Source organism: Lampetra planeri, chromosome 7, assembly GCF_965212315.1.
Source record: "Lampetra planeri chromosome 7, kcLamPlan1.2.h2, whole genome shotgun sequence".
Taxonomy (NCBI): domain Eukaryota; kingdom Metazoa; phylum Chordata; class Hyperoartia; order Petromyzontiformes; family Petromyzontidae; genus Lampetra; species Lampetra planeri.
In genome coordinates this window covers 13,927,263-13,949,751 of record NC_136113.1, presented here as the reverse complement: position 1 = coordinate 13,949,751, position 22,489 = coordinate 13,927,263, and the positions used below count along the sequence as shown (strand labels likewise).

Sequence of the window (22,489 nt, the reverse complement as noted above, 5' to 3'; positions counted from 1 at the left end):
CGAGGTCCCATAATTTAACTCTCCGACCAGCCTCCGCACCCTCCATCCATTGATTTGATCATTCACACCTTGCCGACGAGACCCTTAACTCACCCAAGGATGCTCAGGAAAGATGAACCTGGAACGCACGAAGGCCAATGCATCGTCGTGGATACGTTCAATGACTGCGCCCTTAACCTAGTCGCGTTATTATAATCTGGGTAGCCGAAACACGAGCATAGCTTGGAAAGATGAGTGAATTTGGTGGATTACTCAACAAAAAATCGTAATTAATGACCACTTTGGAGTCGATCACTCGAGGTCCTTTTAAAAATGGCGGTCTTCCCAACAACTTTCCTCGTGAAGGTGGGAAACCCCCTTACAAGCCAGGCTCAGCATGACTCGGTTGACGATGCAGGTTACATTAAGCTCCGTTCATTCTCTCATCCAGCAGAACAAGTAAAAAAACATCTTTCCCCCCCCCCCCCAAATATTATTGAGTTATTCGATTTGTCAAGGAATCGTATCGTTAAACCAAAGAGTAATTTATGCCATAAAAAAATAACTGGATAATGCAGCTCTAAATATTGGCTGGAATGCTCACTGTGGCGAGACTTTTATCTTGTTTCATTTTATTTCACCCACAATGTTCTGCAAAAGAACATCACAAGTTTCTGTTTTTTTATCCTGTCATGGTTTGTTTGGAATGGCGAATTATGAATACGATGTTGTTTATGCAACTCAGCAAAAACAAAATGTAACAAAAAACACAAAAAAGGAAAAACAATGTTTTGCAAATATACGCTGCACATTCCAAGGGCACATAAACAGTTTAAGTGCAGCCCTGCAATGTATTGCTGAAGCCACTGCTCGCAAAATAGCCTCCACTAGAGGGAGCTCTATAGAACCCCTCGAGAGGTTTTCTAAAGGCACCACGAGCCTCGAGATATTTGGCACGGCAAAGGAACCAGGAACATTCACACTTTGTACACGGGCAAGTCACCCACACAAGGATGGTTGACGTTCGTCTCGACGCTGACAAACCCAGTGGTCTCTCATTCTCTGTTCTGCCTCACAAACGGAATATAAATATATCCCTGGCTTAACTTAGTTACAACATAGGTTCAGACTTCGCAAGGCTTAGCGTGAATAAATCCTTACTTTGCGTATAAATTCTCAACTATCCAATGCTTTAAGACAATGACAACGAAGCATCGCTGCATATAGTTTATTCCCAGAAAAAAATAACTTTGTGCAGAAATGATTTATAGTACAAATTAGAATTTACCTATATTCATTACAAGGTCATTCTAATTACGGGTAACATTCCATCACTTCCGCAGACCATTAGAGAAAATATTTTACGCAGAAAAAAACCCCACCAGCAACAACAAAAATTACAGACGTTTGCGTACGGCTCCTCAATATACACATAGCTCGCATACACTCATCTGAGTAAATAACAGCGCTCGCTAACCCAGGTCTGAGAGAAACGCCGCTCAAATTCCCGCGGCTACCGCACGTCTTGTTCAGCGTGGCATCTCCTTGGGTACCTCTTCAGAAGAAAAAAAACACCAATATCGACATTATTCAGCATCACAGACCATCACGTGAAGAGATCAAAGTTCATGAGGCACTGCTTCATCCTCCGTTTCAACAGAACCGAGAGCCATTCGCGTTGCCGCCTGGATCGGACGTGGCACGCGTTTAAAACGGGAATCTCGCAGAGGTGGGTTCCCCCTGCTTTGGAACGATGGTCGGGTGGTGGCGGCGGCGGCGGCGGCGACGACGACGGGTTACGGGGCCACGGCAACGTGGGTGAGCTTCCCGTGCGGACGCTGGGAGAGGGGCGACCGGATCACGGCGGAAGTGACAATTGTCCAGCGTCGTCTGCCGAGTCTAGAATGCGACACATAAGGGATGATTCCACCTGCAGGGGCACAACAAGGAGCATATTGTTTATTGGTTCACGCTAGATTATTATGAATATCTAAGAAAGCCTCACTAAGTCCCAGAACTCTTTTTTTTTCACGAGGGACCTGCATTGCCATGTTTGACAGATTCAATTCGTGAGTGGTTTCCATTTGGGATGAAATCAGAGTGCATTGAGAAAAATTACACGGATTAGGGATGGGGGGGGAGGGTAACACTCAAGAGTTCCACACAGGCACTCAAAAATAGAACACTGCATTGTCTTGTCCCGGTCACCTCGCAGCCTAAGCCGACCAACGCCTGCTATTCTCAGGCAGCCTGCTATTCGTGTACTCAATGGGCTCAACACTACTTCGCTTGTGTGTGATTGGACACATTCAATCAGGGTGATGTTGTAATGGGCACTGGCCCGATCTTGTTTTCACACCGGATTTGCATTCCGTAAATAGCGTCGACCAAGTTCTTACAATTTTAGGAATTGCTTCCCGTAAAGCCCGCGTAGCCGGCACAGCTCAAGTTGCCGTGCGGAATCTCAAGCGAGGGGTCTTAACTGCTGCTCCGGCTGGAGGCCACGCTAAGGATGGCCCAGTGCTGGGTCGGCTGAGTGCCGAGTTTGCACGCACAGTGGCCGAAAGATTGCACGGAGACTCCGTGCCAAACCCAGCGCTGCTCGGGGCATGCTGTAAACACTAATCGTAAAAATTGGACAAAAAAAATGAAATGGCCACTTAGTCCATAATCAACGATTTTTGGGTTTAGATCGCGTTATTTATAAATGTGTCGTAACCCTCCACCACCCGACACGGCCAATCAGTAAAAAAAGTGTCACGTTGACAAAAGACAAATAGTTCACTGCTTTAGCCCACCGGTGTGTTGAAGCGTGAAACCACAACATTTACAATTTGAGTACGACGTTTCGCTGGTAATTGCATCCAGCATCATCGGGCAATTCGCCAGAATGGTGAGGCTCTGCTGTGTCTCCCGTTCTTATATAGAGCAGCAGCAGGGTGACGTCATCATTAACTCATTAACTCATCAGGTGCAAAGATTTGAGGGGGGGGGTTATTGTAATTATATACTTGATTAGTAATAAGGCTATTGTTACGATGCGAGTTGTAGATTAGTAATCATTTGGAATGTGTTCTATTGTGATTATGCTACATTAATAATCAGTTAGTGCTTGTTTCCCTTATAAGGAATTGTAATGCATCTTATTTAATAATACGCTTCCAGGCCGCACTAAGCCTGTAGCTGTCTGAGCGATTAAAGTTATTTCTGTTTCTCTCAATCTCAATGGATTCTCTAATTAGTCTTTGCCAGTAGTAACTAGTTTTACACAACACTTCAACGTTGTCAAAATCAATTGAGTGTCCCTGTTGGCAAGCATGTTCTGCCACTGCCGACAGTTGTGTTTGCGATAGTTTAATATTTCTCTGGTGTTCTTTTAGTCTTACACTAACGTTACGCCCTGTCTGTCCAATATAGCATCTGCCACATACACAATCCGATATACACCTTCTGTTGATAATTTAGGTAATTCGTCTTTAGTGCACGTTACTAGTTGTTGAATTTTGTGTACTGTACCAAATCTTACTGTAATGTTTTGCTTTTGCAAAACACGGGCTAATTTGTCAGTTACTCCTGAGATAAATGGTATTTTTATTGTTTTAATAATCTGATCGCTTTCAGCAGTGTTGCTTTGCGATCGTGATTTGGCATTTAGTGCTCTGTTAACTTGAGCATTATTGTAGCCATTCTGTCTTAGTGCTTCTTTAACATGTTTAATCTCTCTCACTAGACTTTCATCATCTGACACTGTTTTAGCCCGATGTATGAGCGTCTTGATTAGAGAGGATTTCTGAGCTGGGTGATGATGCGATTTCGCATTCAGATAGGCATCAGTATGCGTTTGCTTTCTGTAAACGCTGTGTGTTATTTTACCATTTAGGCCATGCCCAAGTAAAATATCCAGGAACGGGAGTGTGTTATTCACCTCCATTTCCATGGTGAACTGAATGGCCGGGTTTTGTGCATTGAGATGATTTAGAAAATCGTTAAGTGTATCTTTACCATGTGGCCAGACAACCAAAGTGTCATCCACATATCTAAACCAAAAGGATGGTTTTAATGTGCTCGAGGCAAGTGCTCTGGTTTCAAAGTTTTCCATGTACAAATTTGCTATAGCAGGAGATAAAGGAGAGCCCATTGCTGCTCCCTCCCTTTGTTTAAAGAATTCACCTCTCCATAAGAAGTAAGTGTTATTTAAACAATGGTCAGCGAGTTTCGGAATATCTTTTGGTAAATCTGTATTCTTTACCAGTGTATCAAGTAATTTAAGCGACTCGCTCACTGGAACCTTAGTGAATAGCGAAATCACATCAAAACTCACCAAAATATCATTAGGGTTAAGTTTAATATCTTTGATCATATTCACAAGATGTTCTGAATTTCTTATGAATGATGATGTCCTACCGATGTAGGGCTGTATTTGTTTAGTTACATATTTTGCTAAAGCAGTGAACTATTTGTCTTTTGTCAACGTGACACTTTTTTTACTGATTGGCCGTGTCGGGTGGTGGAGGGTTACGACACATTTATAAATAACGCGATCTAAACCCAAAAATCGTTGATTATGAACAATATTGGTCGCGAAAGCCTACGTGTTAAACTGGCCACTTAGTCCTTTGAAATATGGAAGAGGGGCAAATTGTTGGAGGTGGAGCAACTATCCAACTCCTACTAATTATAACCCTAACCACACTGGCCAATCACAATCTAGCCTTGCTACTAACAGTAATGCTAACCAAACACTACTCCTACCAAACTTGCCAAAGCAGATATCAACCCTACCCATAACCCTAATCATACGAGCCAATGAGACCATAGGCCTTCTACTAACCATATCCTTAACCACACAAGCTAATCAAACACCATCATTACCCGTAACCTCAGTGACACGAGTCAATTACAAGATAACCCTGCGAATCACGCTAACCCGACCGAACACTAAACCTAATCCCAAGCCCGAACAAACGAGCCAATCAGCTCCGAGCAAGGAACTTACCTCGACCCGGACCCAAAAAACAAAGTCCAAGCAGGATTTTTACGCGCAGGCCTGTTTAACTCGTCATTCCCTTTACACGACAAGGAAGATTCGTTTTCCCAGTGGTTAATTGGTAACAAGCCCCATCTTTGTACAGTAAAGAGGATGGCGAAAAAGCATAGCAAGCGTCTACGTGAATTTGAAAGTGCCTATTCATATAGCCACCTACTTAAGCTGCCCTAAAAATAAACACGCACACACGGCACATCTCACAGTAGACTCTTCATTTCTATTTATTCACGGACTGATACGTAGACGGCTGGAGCGGTGTCGAAGTCACCTGAGATCTACTAATCTGATATTTATCCATCACTAGAAGCATCTTAGCTGCCCTAATCGGGGAACAGAGGGGAAATATTTTCAACCTGCTAACATTGGTGACTCTCCAATTCACTCGCTCTTGACCCTTTGGGCCATTAAAATAAAAGCACGGAGCAATCGATGCGAATCATCAATTATTAAGGAAATAAACGGATATGGAGCCTTGCAAAAAAACACAATTTTATTGGAGTCACCGTGGCCTTGAGAGCATTAGTTAGCTCCAGCAAAAACGCAATCGGCCATTAGCGATCTCAACACAAATCTGCGGTTGCCTCTTAATCCAAAGTTGTCCCTTAACCACTGTACTATTGTCCCTTGAGCAAGTCTTTTTGGTACCATTTCCACAATGGTTTAAACAAAAGCCATCACAAACCAGTGAGTCTAAATATTTCGGCTTGTGACAATTCAAACCTCAAGTGATTCAAATTCGAGACTATTTCTGTTGTCTTGTTTTTTTTCTTAGAAGTCTCACTTGTATTGATCCTGATTTGTATTCTTTCGTTTCTACAGTTCATGTGCATAATTCGATGCATCGATACATGCTTACATAAGAGACAATACACAAGAATCTCACGGGTCTTTCAGGTTATTTACTGATGTTTAATTTCTTTCATTGGGAAAACATTCAACCTCGTTTAGGCAACACTCGTCAAGGTTTCAAGTGAAGGCCGGTTAAAGGTGCATCCCCGCAGTTGCTTGCACATGCCACTGCTGGCGGAAAGGCCGACACTAAATGGATCTCAAGAGAGAGCCCCTCTACAGGGTATGGGGCACCCTCCCAGGCTGGCCAAACATCTTAGAAGATGTGGCGATACTCACACTTCGTCTCACCACACGGGCCTTGCTGATCGACCTAACTGTTGCTTACCCATTTATTCTGCTGTGTGGGCAGAACCGGGGGGGGGGGGGGGGGCGGGGGATTTAAGAAACTTGGACATTCTTATAACTGCCACATCAGAAGATTAAATAAAACCGGCAATCTCTGGAACCCAAGTCCAGTGTGCTAACCATTTTACCACAGCAGCACCCCGAAGGCAGGTAATAAAGAGCCATTTAAAAGGTTCAGAGATCCAATAAGCAGACAGTACCTTTCAAATAGCCTTAAATAACATCAGCAAATGATAATCCATGGCCCTGTCCACTTCTCCACGCAAATGAATTCGACATGTTTCCCGACAAAAAAGTAAAATGTTTCTTATTTTCCCCAAAAACATATAATATCGCTGTTTACACAACTGATTTGGACTTCGCCCTCACATGCACATTTGATTAACATTCTTACAAGTTATGAAAATCATGTGCTCTTACACCGACGCTGTGAATCATCACACTCCACCCCTCTGGCAGATGTTGTGGATCCACATACGTCAGCCGAAAAGCAAGCAGCCAATTTTAACCGGGGAGGTTTGAGTGGAAAACACACATAAGCGGCAACAAAACGGCTCTGCTTTTTACATAACCCACGGAGCAAATGGATTTTAAAAAATACACCACTGCCAATTGAACGACCAACAGTTATTCACGCAGCTCCCCTTAAGCCGCCTCTATCAGCCACAGCAGATGCCGCGGACTCGCAAAAACACAAATCTGTCCTCGGCAAAGCGTGAGCTTAGGGGCGGAAGTGCTCGCTCTCCCGTACTCCTGCACGCGCAAGCCTGCTGGCCCACTCACTGCCTGTGCCATCTGTGCGGGACGAGCGTTTGCAGTGGCCGTCTGCCAGGTGAAACCGAGCACCTGCGTCGCCCACGACTCGCGTGTAAACACTCGCACACCGCCCGCATTCTTTTGATCGATTGAAACGCTGCTGCGATGGCTCCCTGAACAATACCATTAACGTCCTTCCTGCATCGTGCATACCACAGCATTTTCTTTGCAATCGAACTGAGACGATGAGATAATTAAGTAAATATGAAAAAAAAAATTGGATTGCGGACGATTACCCCGCTCTCCTTTTAAAAAATTGGTATTTGTCCCGACATCTTGCCTCCAGAAGGAGGGAAACCCCCTACAAGACACGCCCAGTGTGGTGCGACTGATGACATGTGTTATAAAAGTAGTCTGGTAACACTGGTCAACAAAAAAAACATTTTTTTCTGGCCCGGACTTTTGCAGCTGTTTTGCTCAGATTTGCTCTATCACATCTAATTTTTATGCTATCAGCATACCCCTTTTTCATTGATTTTACCCGAAATTAACTCCGTCACTTATGATTGCAAGTTGTTGCGAGTCAGTGACTGCTTTAGTGTTAAAATATGGTGTTGTATTTTTAGGATAGTGTGTTTATAATCTAATTTTATGTAGATATCCACATTTATTTAATATTTTTCTTCTGCAGTTTTTATTGAAAATGCAATATTTGATATCTCAAAAACCTGATGTGATAGACAAAAACTGATGCCAGATTAGGAATCAGCACCCCAAACTTACCTTGAAACCGTTGGAATACCTTATGCCAGAAAAAGTGTCTTGACCAGTGTAATTGAAGTGATCATCAGTCGAGTAATGGACTACTCGAATAACCGAATTGCTAAACGATATCTTGAAGTGCTTGTGTGCACGCAGTGCTTGTGGCTGATGCGTAGTCGAGCACGTTGCAAGCATAGACAAGGCATAACTTAAAAACGAACATCTTACACTGTGGAATTAAAATGACCGAGTTTGGAAAAATCACTTGTACGAACGGATGCTTTGCAACTTCCACTTGTCTTCGTAATTATTGAAATAGCAGAGTGTAGGCCGGTGGCTGTGAGAGCAAAATGTGTTTACATACTCGGAATATAATTCTCTGGTCTGTGTCTCTAAGTTTTAGGCAACCTTTTGATCAATTTGGCAAGTTGTCTACGGCGCTAGTCTTCACCCGTGAGAGCAAAGACGTTATTGTAACGTTTTGCTCATGCTGGCTCATCTTCACCCGTTATTGTTTCCCCCACCCATTATGGACGGGTGGTATGTAATGCGTTAATGCGTTCAAACTTAGATGAAATGCGCTGAAAAACAAGAGCATCCTGTGACTCACCCCGAGTATGTATTGGCAGCTGTGGGGTTCCAGCATGTACACCGTGACCGCGTGCGGGGAATCCGACTCTTTGCATCTGAAAATAATTCAACATGCTCAAATGAAAATCGATCATGTAAACATTACTCTTCGATAATAACAGTATTATATATATATATAAAGGCGTATCACTTTGGCACGACGTATGAATTCGGCAGCAGACAGTCAAAGGAGTCAAACAGTCGGTGAGCGATGGGCACGCGAGTGGGAGGACAGTTCAATCCTGGATGTGCAGGAACTTCCAGAAACCGCAAGCGAAATGACCAGCTGAGGATTGTGCCGCCTCTCACTCTTTGTGCCAAATACAATATTACGCCCCAGAAAAAAGCTCTTCCAGGCCAAAACATCCGCAGCCTTTGTAACTAGTCTACTTTGGGATGAGCTATTTCGCTACTTGCTGAAGGCTTCTGGAGAAATGCTCCCATTCATAAAAAAGCAGCTTTAGAAAGGAATGTGCCAAATTGACCAAGGTTAGTGTCTCCCCCTCGTGGCTGTCGTCCATGTCAGAATCACCCGCAGTCATGTACACCGAGCCCGTTCAAAGATGTATCCGTAAGAGGCTGTTATTTCCTCGCAAGAAGTCTTTTCAAGCTCCATCGTAGAGAGGTCAGCATTTGTTGTCAAAGACTGACAAGAGCAATGTCTGTTACTTCTTAGCCTCAGAATAATGATGCATTGAGATGACGTAAGGAATCTCATGGGAGAATAGAGTATAAACAATATTAGAAGTTCAGAAGAGAATGCAACAGAGCATTAAAGACGTAATGAAGAAAGGGAGGTTTGTGATGGGAGGAACACGTGTACAGGATGGAGGAGGATAGGAGCTTACCAAGACAGGCATTATAGAGGAAGGCAGAGGTTGCTGACCAGAGGAAGAGATCGAAAGCCAAACGCTGTTGGTGATGAGACTGTACGAGTGGTCTTTGAAGGACGTGTTTATTGTGTAAAAAGAAGTGCTGAGACCTGCAGAGCGGACCTTGAAAGTAAGAATGAACTTGTCAACAGCGCCAAGGTGTAGCAGACAGAACCCATGGTGCGGTGTGGTCACGAATGGCATGAAATACGATGACCTCTTCACGATTCGTTTTAAAGTATAGCAGAGAATGGCAGTAGAGGAGCAAAGACATTCACCTTTACTAATAATACCATGTAACCTGGCCAGGAGATATGCGACTCACTTCAGCTTGACGATAACTTGTCTGGGCTTCCCGTTTATGTCGCACAAATCCCCATGGCCATAAAAATGTGACACGGATCTGCAGGAACAAAACGTGGCAATGTATCAGTCATCGCCATGGGGTAGGGTAATGTCCACAAGCAGTTAATACTCTTTGACTGGTATATCTGAGCCACGCCCATACGGTAAGGGTGATTACGACTGGCGATTTGGCTAAGAGTAGGAAACAAACCCCAAAACTGGCCACACAAGACAACCCGAAAACAAGGCAGTGGGGGTGAATCATTCTCATCATATAATGCAACTCGCTCGCTGCGCGTGACGTCAGCGGGTTCTGCGGTGGACAAAACAAGCTGGTGCCTCCTGACCCGAGCATCAGGCTGGCTCGGCATGGCCCCGGTACGGCTCAGTTGCACAGTGGAAAACAGACAGGTGCGAGGTCCTTCACCAAAAGGAGGTAACCAGGAGGTTCTGGGGGGTCAGTGCACTGGGGGCTGGCACCCGCTGAGATCCCAGGGTTCTGATCTGGACAGCCGCTCGTGATTAGGGCGGGTTGTCAAGTGTTACCAGCTGACGGAGTTAAAACAATCAGATTACATTTGTATTTTAACATAAATTGGCGAAATTACACCTCTGATAGAGATTGTGGGTTCGATACCGACCCTGACAGTTGTATATTTGGAGTTTGCCTGTTCTCCCCATGGCCGCGCGGATTTTTATCCTCCGGTTTTCCCCTCCACATTTAGAAACACGCGTTTGGAGTATTTGGCTGCTTTAAATTTCGACGTGATAAGCCACTTTGTTGAGCTACCATTTGTGGCAATGTCACTTCTGAAAAAGAGCTATATAGCTCAGTAGAGGCCTGACCTGGTAAAATAAAAAAATAGTCTAAGAGTTCAATTATACCCCAACAACTTACTCAATTTCGGAGCACGGTCCACATACTTGATTTTGAGAGTGCCGTCGGCTGCGCGCTGGTAGGCACGGGGGGTGCTTCCCTTGGCCCAGACCTCGTGCTCCTCCTTGTTCCACGTGCCGACCACGATGACCGTTCTCGTGCCATCCTTCTCCTGATCACGTGCGGACGTGACACGCGAAAGCAGTGTCATTCGCTCACCTCGTTCACCCACTTCCCCCTTCTCAGTCACCTGCTCACTCGCCAACGCACTCGCTCACTCAATCACCCCACTCGCTCATCTGTTCACTTCCTCACGCACCCACTTGCTCGCTCACCAACTTGCCCACTTACTTGCCGACTCACTTTCTCATCCGCTTACTCACCTACCTTACAATTCACTCGCTCGCTCACCCACCCGATCACTCACTTGCTCAGGTCAGTGAAATACTTACATACTTCTATTTACAAAATTGCCTCAGGGTAAATTGCTAGTTATTTATGCGCAGAATCGCCGCATTGTTGCAGGGTTTTATGCTTCAAATGGAATCTAACGGCCACCCTCATTATTACTGTGGGTGTAATAACTGTAACAATACACGCAATCGGCTTCACAGTGGACGTTAAAGATTCCCCTGACATCATGAGCGAGAGTAGGACGATGAGTGCCAGCGTCTGTGTCAAAAATTTGAAAATTACGCACAAAAAGCTCAATTGGGATTGTACAAAGCAATCATCGCCCCACCATACTGGCAGCCTAATGCCCCCAAATCACTCTTGTAAATGAAAGGCTCATGGTCTTGAATTCTCACCTGGTTAAACAAAATACACTCGTGTTTCAATCGAGGTGCTGACAGTTCTGCACCTCCCAATACATGCATACAGTCTGTATACAATGATGCCCCTCAAGCCATGCGTGATTGTGATGTGGTAGTGGTGGTGGTGGTGGTAAGAGGCAACACAAACCTCGTGGTATTGATGCACGTGCCTGCCATAACACAACTCGTACTTCCACCACCCGACGCCCTGTGTCAGAGGAGGAAAACAGGCGTCGGAAAAAATGTCACACGCTGAAATGTATTGCAAATGTATCACCGTCGTCATCATCATCATCAGCTGTGATCTAGCCACTACTGGTCGAAGGCCTCTCCACCCCATAGTTCTTTCCCACGTTCTCGCAGTGCAAGAATCCATTTGCTGTTTGCGCACGTGCCGACTTCATTGCCCTACCTCTATTATAGGCATCCTCTCATTAATGCGAAAGCAGGTAAAATTCACACTGTACATTTTGATCGGCTACAGATTTAATAGTTCATAATTTACTTATCATTTAGCTTTATAAATTGTCCGTTTGCGAGCACCTATGAAGGCCGGCACGGCACATGAGGCGGTGGGTGGCCAGCACCACACCAAGACACCTTTGCCTCCCCAGTGGTGATGTGTTTACACACCGCACCAGGTACTTATTTGAGGCTGAGTCGACTTATGGGAGAGGCCCAGAACTGGGTTCAAAAAATCGTCACTGGTGTAGGCCGTGAGCGGGAATCGAACTCGGGTCGCCGGGTCCGTAGCGCGGTGCGCTAACCACTACACTACCGCTCCCTGCTGCACAACTAACCCCGTGGAAGCAGTGCGATCCGGCCAGGAACGCTCGGAGAAGCTGCTCGTCGGTCACAGACGAGATGAGCGTCATCGTCCTCTGCCCGCCGACCTGTGCCGTGGCACGATGCTTGTGGGCCTGCTCAGCCGCCTTAATCGCCAAGTCGGGTGTGGCAGATTTCTCCTGCACGGCCTAAAGCAGCGGAGAAGATGACCGTGAGTTGTGCGCAGCGATTCAACTCCAACGCTTGCCTTCCTTGCCGCACTCAGGCACCGGATGTCGAAAGCGTTAATGTGTTATCTCTGTCCAGCTGTGCCTGTCTGTAGCGGGCATGGGGTGGGGGTCACAATAACTCTTGTAAAGATGACCCAATGTAAATAACATTTTAGAAGAAGGTCCAAAGTAAGCAAAGTGTTACGCAAAACTAGACGAGAAAGCCCAGAGCTAAACAGAAAAAGAATGACGACAACAGAGGACGTCGATCATGAGCAATGATCTCGATAATAATGGTGACGATGAAAATTACAACAATGACGGCCGACCAGGTTTGGCCCAAGACCCTCACAAGCTCCACATGGCCGTGTAGTTCAAAGGAGGGTCCTCTGTGACCTGCAGGCGACCTGAGAAGCAGACTTGACCCGTAACCCGTAACGACCGCGACCCCTAACCCGTAAACACCTTGACCCCTAACACGTAATGACCTTGACCCCTAACACGTAATGAACTTGACCCCTAACACGTAACGACCTTGACCCCTAACACGTAATGACCTTGACACCTAACATGTAATGACCTCGACCCCTAACACGTAATGACCCTGACACCTAACACGTAATGACCTTGACCCCTAACACGTAATGACCTTGACACCTGACACGTAATGACCTTGACCCCTAACACGTAATGAACTTGACACCTGACACGTAATGACCTTGACCCCTAACACGTAATGACCTTGACCCCTAACACGTAATGACCTTGAACCCTAACACGTAATGACCTTGATACATAAACCACGACATTGACCACTAACCCACAACGAACTTGACACATTACCCACAACTACCTTGACCCTTAACAAACTTGACCCCTAACCGACAACTACCTTGACCCCTAAATCCACAACGACCTTGACCCCTAACCGGCAAGGACCTTGACCCCTAAGCCACAACGACCCTTACCCCTAATCCACAACGACCTTGACCCCTAGCCCGTGACAACCTAGCTGGCGACCTGTCTGGTCCTTTGGAAGGTGTCGTGGGGCAAGCTGCTCTCCTTCTGCTCCTGCTCCATGCGGTCGAGGCTTTGAGGCCGTGCGGGAGACCCGGGGAACGACTGGCAGTGAATGTCATTGATGGGCGTCGTCTTGAACCTGCAATGTAGCACAAAAGCCGGTTAATCCAGCCACTGTGTTTTCCTCCCACGTGCAAGCGGTCGCATATGGATTGGGGACACTTTCCAGAGCAGGAACCTCCTGAAACTTGTTAATACTGAGCACGCACCGCTCTCTATTTGCTGTGTCACACCTCTGGCCTTCTCTGTGAGTGGCCAACATTAATGATTCATATGTCATAGCCTGCACTTGTTGAAAAAAAAAATCAGTAAAATAGAGAGATTCATGTTGTTAGAATTAAAAGTGTCTGCATTATTGAGTTACATTTTCCAAAAGTGCTCCGTTCTGCTCGTTTTCCCCCGTCTACTTGTTCCTGATCCACATTCAATAATTTAAGGTTAGAATTACTGATGATTGTGAAGAAAATGTTTACACAATGATGACCACCACCACCACTGCGAATGGGGAGATGGGCGACAGGGGCTAGACCGAATTAACACCACAATTCCAATGAGCACGGTTGGCTACGTACGGTGCGAACGAAGTTCAACATACGGACATACATACACACACACACACAACTCGTGGACACTCACTTGTACTTTGGGTGGCGGCACAGCAGCGGCGTGAGCACGACCACCTCGTACTCGCAGCTCGTCACCTCGGCCACGGAGAGAACCTCGTGGCGCGCATTGGGGTGGCACACGTAGAGGACGGAGGCGCGGCGCGGCACGCCGCCACGCAGCCCACACGTCGTGCCGTCACCCATCTCAACCGGGTAGTAGGCCGTCATCTGCCCGTCGATGTTCTTCATCGGGATCTAACGTGGCACACGCATGCATACCCGCACACGTCAGTTTGTGCTTGAATAGAGACTAAGAACCCATCCCCCAACCACCTCGCCATTGTATAGCCTGTTAGCAAGCAAATGCTGGTAGCAAACACCGATCAGATCGACAATCATCACAGGATGGACGCAGTTGATTGGCCTTAGAACCACTCAACTGACTCAGACCAGGCATTTAAATCAGGAATACTTACTACCGCACATGGAAAATAATGCTTTGTCTTTCTTGAGTTATGGGTAACAAATCCACACCTGTGTTGCAAATGGACACATAGTGAACAGACAGCAAGTCTGTCATGAATATAGAATGTATGCATAGGAAGCAAAGTTCATCCATGTAAAATGACATTTATTTTCAGTGCAACGGCCGATCGTAGCCTTCGGCCCCAATGTTTTAATGCAGCCTTTGTTTACACAAACGAAACAGACATCCTGCCTGTATCATTATACACTTGTTACCCACGACCCACCAACCATGGCCAGAACATGAAGCCCTTAGCAACAATGGGAATCCAACAACGACCACAACAAAGTCCAACAAATTAATCTGAAACCGGATTTCGGTGAAAGATTACGGACACCAGCATCCACACACTCGTATATTCCAATACAACGGGGGTAAAACCAACTTGAGCCACGCAACAGCCCCGGTAACTCGATTCTCAATGGAATCATTCTTCGTCATTAAATTATCAATTGTTACTAATTGCATTAAAATTTACCGCAAGTTGACACGCAGCAATATTGCTCACGAGTGTGCACGTGCCACGCGTCAACTGGTTGTAGATGTTTTTGAGCAGGCCAGAGGTCGCTTGCCGGCGTAATTCAATTATCTCGGCGAGACAGGAATGTGCGCGCTCTGTCTGTTTCTAATTTTAAAGCCAAGCAAAATCACAACAAAATAGTTTGAAAGAACACGGCTACATCCATGAACTTTAACGAGGAAACCCATAAATCCCACTTAAAAAGTGCAGCAACTATAAGTTCAGAAGGAAACAAGCCAGCATGGCTATTCCATTGAGGAAGCCTCCTTTTAAACAACACAAAGACAAAGACCCCCCCCCCCCATATAGCCTTGACCAGACTGCTCAGCCAGTGCTGTTTGCGAGCACCTATATATGCAAATGCACTCACTGACACGGACTCATCCAGCACATAAAATTAAACTACTTTAAATAAATTATTTTTTATTTTACCAGATAAGGCCCACTGAGAAGCGACCTGGCCACAAACGATAAAGCCCAATGAAGTCGTGGAAAATTATAGCAGTCACATACTCCAAACGCATGTTTCTAAATGTGGAGGGAAAACCGGAGGACCCGGAGAAAGATCCACGCGACCACAGGGTGGTGAACGTGCAAACTCCAAATATACAGCGGGCGTCAGGGTCGTGATGAAACTCACGACCTCCTGTATACCAGGTGAGGTAGTTACCATCTCGCCACCCTACATGCTTGCACTGTAACGTAACGCTGTAATGACAAATACAATTGTCTCTTTGAGAGTATGTTGTTCACAACTTGCCAAAATAAATATACAGATATAGACACTGACACTGAAAACCTTCCCGATGTTTTGGAGAGCACGGTAGTTTACGTGAAAATCGAAACGTCGTATTCTATTATTTAATTTAATTTCTTTCTACGTGACTTTACCGAAAAAACCAAAGAGTGAAAATAGGGTTAGTGGCATTTCAATCGGTAGCATACTGCACGCCTGCCAATCCTACAGGTTTGATCGATATGCTGTAAATTTTTAAAACCATTTGACGGCACATCGATTTTCAAAGCTCAGCATTCCGTTTCGTGGATTTCTTGAAGGACAATTGTCCTGACGGAATATTTGCATTTAAAATCAGTATGTGGTAAAATGGTTTAAGAATCGGCAGCCTACCGCTTACATCGGTACGTGTGGCAAGTTGGGATGCTGCCTATTAATAATGACAGGGTACTCGGTAGGCATCGTCCATCATAAAATGTTACTCACATCATTGTTCTTTGTTGACGTATACTCATGTTTGCTTGGTGTTTCGGTGTCTGAATAAAGGAGAGTAAAATAATCCAGTCACATTGTCTGCACACATTACACACCAGGCTTTGCGCGATTATGAATATATACATGAGTCATGGATAATATTCAAAGAAACATAAAACGAAACTGGAAGGGGTATTTTTGAAAAACTTGACAACCCACAAAAGTACTCTGGTGTGTTTTCGGGTGGAAATGCGTGTCGCTCAGAATGATGTCCGACGTTTCGAAGGAGCTCCCAGCACCTCAAGGGAAACGTCGAACACACGGCACAACCACATCGGAGAGCTGTACACAGCACAACCGCAAACACCTGCACGGCAGTGCCCAAAAAAGTTAATTTGCCCAAAAAGCAGGCTTTTGTTGAGAGTGGGCAAATTCAGTGAAGCGAGTGAAATACTAATTCTGCTGAGCACCCACCTGTGAAGATAAGATACGATAAAAAGAAGATTGTTTTATGTTTAAGAGATGTCAGCATAAGTCATCAACCAAAAAGTACAAATGTGGGTTACCAAATTTTTAAAAGGAATCTCTCAATTGTCTGCTTGAATGCCAGCAACGACTGTTTCTTACTTTTTGTCAGCTCTGGGTCATGTTTGGCAATGTATCCCAGGTAATATTCTTGCACGGTCACTCTCTGTAAAACAATGTCACTCAAATTGCATAAACGAAATACCAAAGACACAAACGCACTATTACACCATTTACAGACGAACCAATTTTTGGTGAAAACTGTATTAAAAAAATTTGTTTAATTAAAATGTTTGTTCTGTGTAGCGTTAACGGTGTTGAGGTTTGCAATGAAAATCATGGCAAATACAAAAGCTCAGGACTAAATCAGAACTAAATAATAAATTGGCTGAAAACATCTTAATGTACATAGGACACCTGAGCCTGGGCAATCTGCACAAATCACAACGCTACATAAAACAAAACATTACTCATTGTCATGGTTACCAATAACAGCATTTCATCACGATAACAATAAAAACTATTTTTACTTATTATGACCCTTTGGGGGTCAATGTTAGAAAAATGTTCTTTAAGAGCCGTGGGATGAAAGTGTGTTACCGACCTGCCCAAACTCTTTCTCCTCGTGGTACTGGCGAACGTGTCGCCCATGGCAAACTTCGTACGTCCAGTAGGGCTCAATCTGCCCGGAGAGAGAGGCACGGGGTAAGGCACGCGGCTGTCAATGACAGGAGACCAGATGAACTTGCAGCATTCAAGAGAGCATGCCGTCCTGGTGGCAAGTATTCAACAAGTCCTGCCTCAGGGGGGATGTAACAACGAAACGCTTCACCGACATGCATGTACACACTTTGTCACTCCGACAGTGAATTTCTCAAGAGCATTTTGCATGCCACTTTGGATTTAACTAAAATAGGTTACTGTACACATCAAGGACATACCTTTCTGAAAGTGTAGAGATAATCGAACATAATAACTGTGGACATGGCAATGTTTAAGATAACATTGTTTTCAGAATTTTATTGTTAATGCAACTATAACTGCTAGTCGGTAACACTTTGCTGTCGCTGACGTCTGCTGGTCGAGTCGCCCTTGAAAACTTAACTTCAAAGCTCAATGGGCTTCACTTGAACCTTATGGCGGGACCCCGGGGTCCCATAAGCCCCCCCCGGCTCTCGCATAAACTGCGTTGCGACGTCATTTTATGTCTGTTGAAGGCGAACGATATGGCAATCCGTTCTTCTCGACGAGCTCTACACGACGCGCTAATCAAAGTTTCAAGGTTTTGTTTATGACTGCGGCAATTTTGGCAATGGATTGATTTCTGGTGGGTCGCGGCGTTTATGTGCGCGGTGGGACGGAGTCGACAAAAATAAACGATTTTGACTTCCATTTATTGAGGAGCCCGGGGTCCCGCCATAAGGGTCACTTATTGAAAACGAATTTCTTTAGAACTGCTTTACGCATTTAGTTTGTTGTCCTTCCCCCGCACCTTCGATTAGCAAGGTTTTCTACGTACGGAGCGAAAGAAGTTCAACATACATACATAATCAGGAAATAGACTTCTTCTGAACTTCCAATAATAACAATGTTCAGCTTTATTTCAATCCACTGATGGACAAAGGTCTCCTACATGCCGTATCAGTTGTGAGGATAGTTTGACAATACTTCATCAAGCTGAACAATGTGGGTTCAAAGGGGGTTGCGGTGGGGAGGGGGATCTAATGACACTAATGTTAGCCGTGACTGGGAATCAAACTCAGGTGGGCAGGTTTAGAGTGTGGTGCGTATCCAATTCCACTCCCGCTCCACCCCTAAGTAAGGTGCAACAAAATCTTATATCTATGACCCAATTCATGGCCCAAAGCTCCACTTGTCTGATGGATTTGCTGTGAAGTATCTGCAAAAGCTGTTGTTAACATTTCCACTGCCTTGTGCACTGGACCAAGAGTTACGTGCAAATATTTTTTAGTAATGCCATTGCGTGACATAAATGGTGCATTCTCGAGTGTGTGTGTGTGTGTGATCTCCGTACCAAGTCAAGGTCAAAATAATGATGGTAATTTTGGTTGCCTTTGGGGAACAGCTATTACTGTTGAAATATAAACAGACAAGGCTCCGCTTCACCGTCCAAAAATAAATTTAAGTGGCCTCGAGGTCCCCATACCCGATAGGAGCAGCTGTTTTGCTTAAACAACGGATCCAAGAGCACGTCTGGGTCGGGAGCCTTTCCCAACTCTTCATCATCCTGGAAAAAAGAAAATCACAAATTCACTCGAGTACAGAGGTCGCAATCGGGTACCCCCGATACCTGTACCCTACCTGATACCTGGCTACCTGTTTGCGACCCTGGTGCGGCCCGGTACGGGTAGGCCATGAGTCACTGGTGAGTAACCATTTGTCACTCATTTCCCAACGTCTTGTCTCTTCTCACAATTCAAGTTCTAGAATCAACCCACCCGCGCCTGCAACATGGCTTCATCCCAGAGGTCGCAATCGGGTACCCGTACCCTACCCGATACCCGGCTACCCGTACCCGGCCGGGTACCCGTTTGCGACCCTGGTGCGGCCGGGTACGGGTACGGGTAAGGAAGCAAAACCCGTTTGCGACCTCTGCTCGAATATTACGACTGCGTAGGTCTTCATGGTTGGTTGTCGATTCCCTTGAACTCTCCAAAGCATTTTCAGAAATTTTACTGAAGAGGCTTCCAGCACGTGGAGCAAAATGTCAAGAGATCATGCTGAACCACTCACGGTACAACCCAAAAACATATCAAAGAGTCACTCTAATATTACCTACCACTCACGAGGAAGCACGCAACCAGACAGGAGGATTTTATTTTAATTACATATTGTGAATTTTAAAACATGAGGGCTGTACACTATAATAGACATACGGAAACTAAAGTATTTAGACTCACAGCTTCACATGATGGGGAATACATGGAAAACTGTTGATGATGATAAAAGAAGTGATACGATTGAGACAAAAGTTCGCTGCGAGCTGGGAAAGATGGACATGATCGTTTTGCTCCTCGGGTGCGAGTTACCTGGTCTGCCCTCTCCACCGACGGCAACATGCACTTGTACCGCTCGTTTTCTTGCGTCGTCATGATGATGTAATCCTCATCGCGGTACAACGCACCTGACGTTGGCTGTAATATTAAAGTATTGCATTAACATGGTTAATACACTTGAGGATACTGAAGTAGTGGGAAATATTTTTGTTAGTTTGGATAATCCATTGCACGTGTCACCATGGGACAGATTATAGAGGCCCATTCATATGACGCCATCTCCAACTCTTTGGGTGACATTATTACAATCAGCCAGTCAATCCACTGCTGCATGAAGGCTTGCCCAAGCTGCTGATATCTATCTCAATTATGCAATATAATAATCCACCTAGCGCCTGCACACGAGTTGATTTCATTGCGTCAACTCCTTGGTGGACAACCTCTCGAATGAGTTCCATCTCTTGGCTGCCACTTCATCATTATTCTTGACCATTTCCCATCTATTATCGTGAAATGTTCTTCCCAAGGCCTCTTACTTTAATTAACAATTCGAATGATGTCATTTACGTACATACATACATTCGCTAATCCATGCGGTACTCTTTCTGTATTAGTCTTTTTGTACTCTGATGCCCGAGTGATTAATTATGACAATCGTGAAAGGGGACAATCGAACTTGGGCCTCAATTCAGTGATGAAAATATTGATTAGGATTATCATATCGATTGGGGGTCGGGAGTCCTACAGTGTCCGTGGTTCTAACTTTCGCGGAACCTACTGGAAGCTGTACGGCATTCATTTAAAACAAGCACAATGTCCAAATGCCGACTGTGGATGGAAACAATGTCGTTACATTGCCTCCTCAAGTTCTCCTGCATAAGATCATGTTTTCGGTCGACATCTCATACTTTCCTCTTCATTCCCATATGTCCCCCACCCACTCCACACTTTCTTCAAGTCGTTATGCAAACGCCTTCCTTTTTCTACCTCTTGGCCTTTTCCCCCAAAATACTTCCACAACTTTTTTTAGCAAGCATTCACTTATGACAAGACGCCCAATCCAGATCGTATGCATGCTCTCAATGTTTCCAATTAAGACTTATTTCCTTCTGGACCCATTCGAGCACTTCCTCATTGCTCTTTCTGTCCAACTGATTTTCTACATGTGATGCTATGCCCATATCTCAAATCTGTCCAGTTTTCCATCGCCATTCATTATCATGAGCATGGATGAAGGCATCCCCATCTCTCACGGTCTTGCGATGCAACAATTTATCTAGCTCCTCCAGATGAGCTTATTTCATCACTCCATCTCCGCAGGGCACACCATCATCTCAGGCGAGTAGCCTTCTTTGGTTGCCACTCTGTCCATCATCTCATAATCCCGTCTAGTGTTGTACTGCACAGCCCACTATACAGTCACAATGATGCCTAATTTGCATATGCTCACAAATCCCAGCCGTTCCCCTTCAAGTTTCCCAGCACCATTCAAGCCTTAAGTTTAAAGGTGAACTCTCTCTATCCATGGCTCTATGTACGTACAGGTTGATTCCTCTATAGATACACCACAGATTTTCATGGACCCACTTACGTTTAACTTAACCGCAGATTGAATATTGTGATGGTATAATATCTTATATAGGCCAGTGATAACAGGCGATACGTGTAATGAAGCTGGTGGCAGACGTAAATAGACACTTTGAATTAAAATTAAGAATAATTGCTCCATATTTTTCTCTTATGTAATTGGTGTCTCCATAAATGCCTCATTGTGTACGTTTTAGAGAGGGCAAATGTTGGGTGCTTAGCCGATCCGAACACGTTGTTTTATATGCCTCATCACCAGATCATGGTCCATCCACTGCCGGATGGAAGCTTCTTCATCCAGCCACCGCCACCTATCACGATCCCGCGCTGTTACTAATCCACCCAGCACCTGCCCACGCACCGATTGTCATCGCTCCAAGTCTCCTTGTTGGACCGTACTCTCAGACGCGTTACATCCCTTGGCTGCCGCCACGGAGAATGACATTTGGTGGTCTCCGTCTGTACACGTGTGTAGATCTTGCACCCTTGCCGTGCGTCTATGCATGTAGAAATTATTCTGCATGCCAATTTCAAGTACCACTGCGCTGTGTGGACACGTACACTTGCCATTGTACACGTGTGTGTTATGCGTGTCGATACATGTACACATGATACGCGTGTCTGTCCGTACATGTATACACATTATTTAATACGTGTACCGTGTCTGCTTGTAATATACATGTAACAACAGCGCCACCCACCAACGTCAGCTCGTGTCCCGGCCAGGTAATGTGGAATGGCACGTCGTCCGAGAGGATGCCGGCCCGGGCTGTCCCGCAGAGCGCGAGTAGACAGAGACCCCCGGCGAAGTTCACATGAACTCCTCCTCTCACCCATCCTCCTCTTCCACCACCACCATCACCACCTCCTCCACCTCGTCTCGTCCGCCCCGTGCACATCGCTTTATTCCGTGGGCCGACCTACTCAGGACACAGCGGAAACAGCAAGGTAGCTGATGTAAGAAAATGTAATGTTTTAAACACTAATTGGTGATTATTGTTACATCGAAGCTAAAGGCGTGTCAAGCTGCACTTACGGATGTTACTCTTCGCCGACTCCACGATTACGCGACTCACACGACGATTCCACCGAATCGATTCCGGAAATGTTATTGTTGTTACCATTGCGGTGCTTGTAGAAAAAC

General features: G+C 45.3%; 1 protein-coding gene across 2 annotated transcripts; it reads right to left on the bottom strand.

The window, feature by feature from the left end:
* Positions 1–1,192: 1,192 nt before the first annotated feature.
* Positions 1,193–22,489, bottom strand: ERLEC1 (endoplasmic reticulum lectin 1). Of its 2 annotated transcripts, XM_078596455.1 has the most exons (15): positions 22,382–22,489; positions 22,047–22,265; positions 19,792–19,896; positions 18,909–18,989; positions 17,346–17,423; positions 16,844–16,907; positions 16,229–16,278; positions 13,992–14,215; positions 13,296–13,434; positions 12,081–12,254; positions 11,429–11,488; positions 10,513–10,637; positions 9,569–9,646; positions 8,352–8,427; positions 1,193–1,909 (listed from the first exon to the last, which is right to left on the bottom strand). In XM_078596455.1, exons 2-15 carry the CDS (start codon positions 22,242–22,244, stop codon positions 1,838–1,840), a joined length of 1,524 nt encoding a protein of 507 aa, XP_078452581.1. In that variant the 5' UTR covers positions 22,245–22,265; positions 22,382–22,489; the 3' UTR covers positions 1,193–1,837. The 2 variants fall into 2 exon arrangements, with proteins under 2 accessions (XP_078452581.1, XP_078452582.1); XM_078596456.1 differs by lacking the exon at positions 22,382–22,489 and having other exon boundaries at positions 22,047–22,357.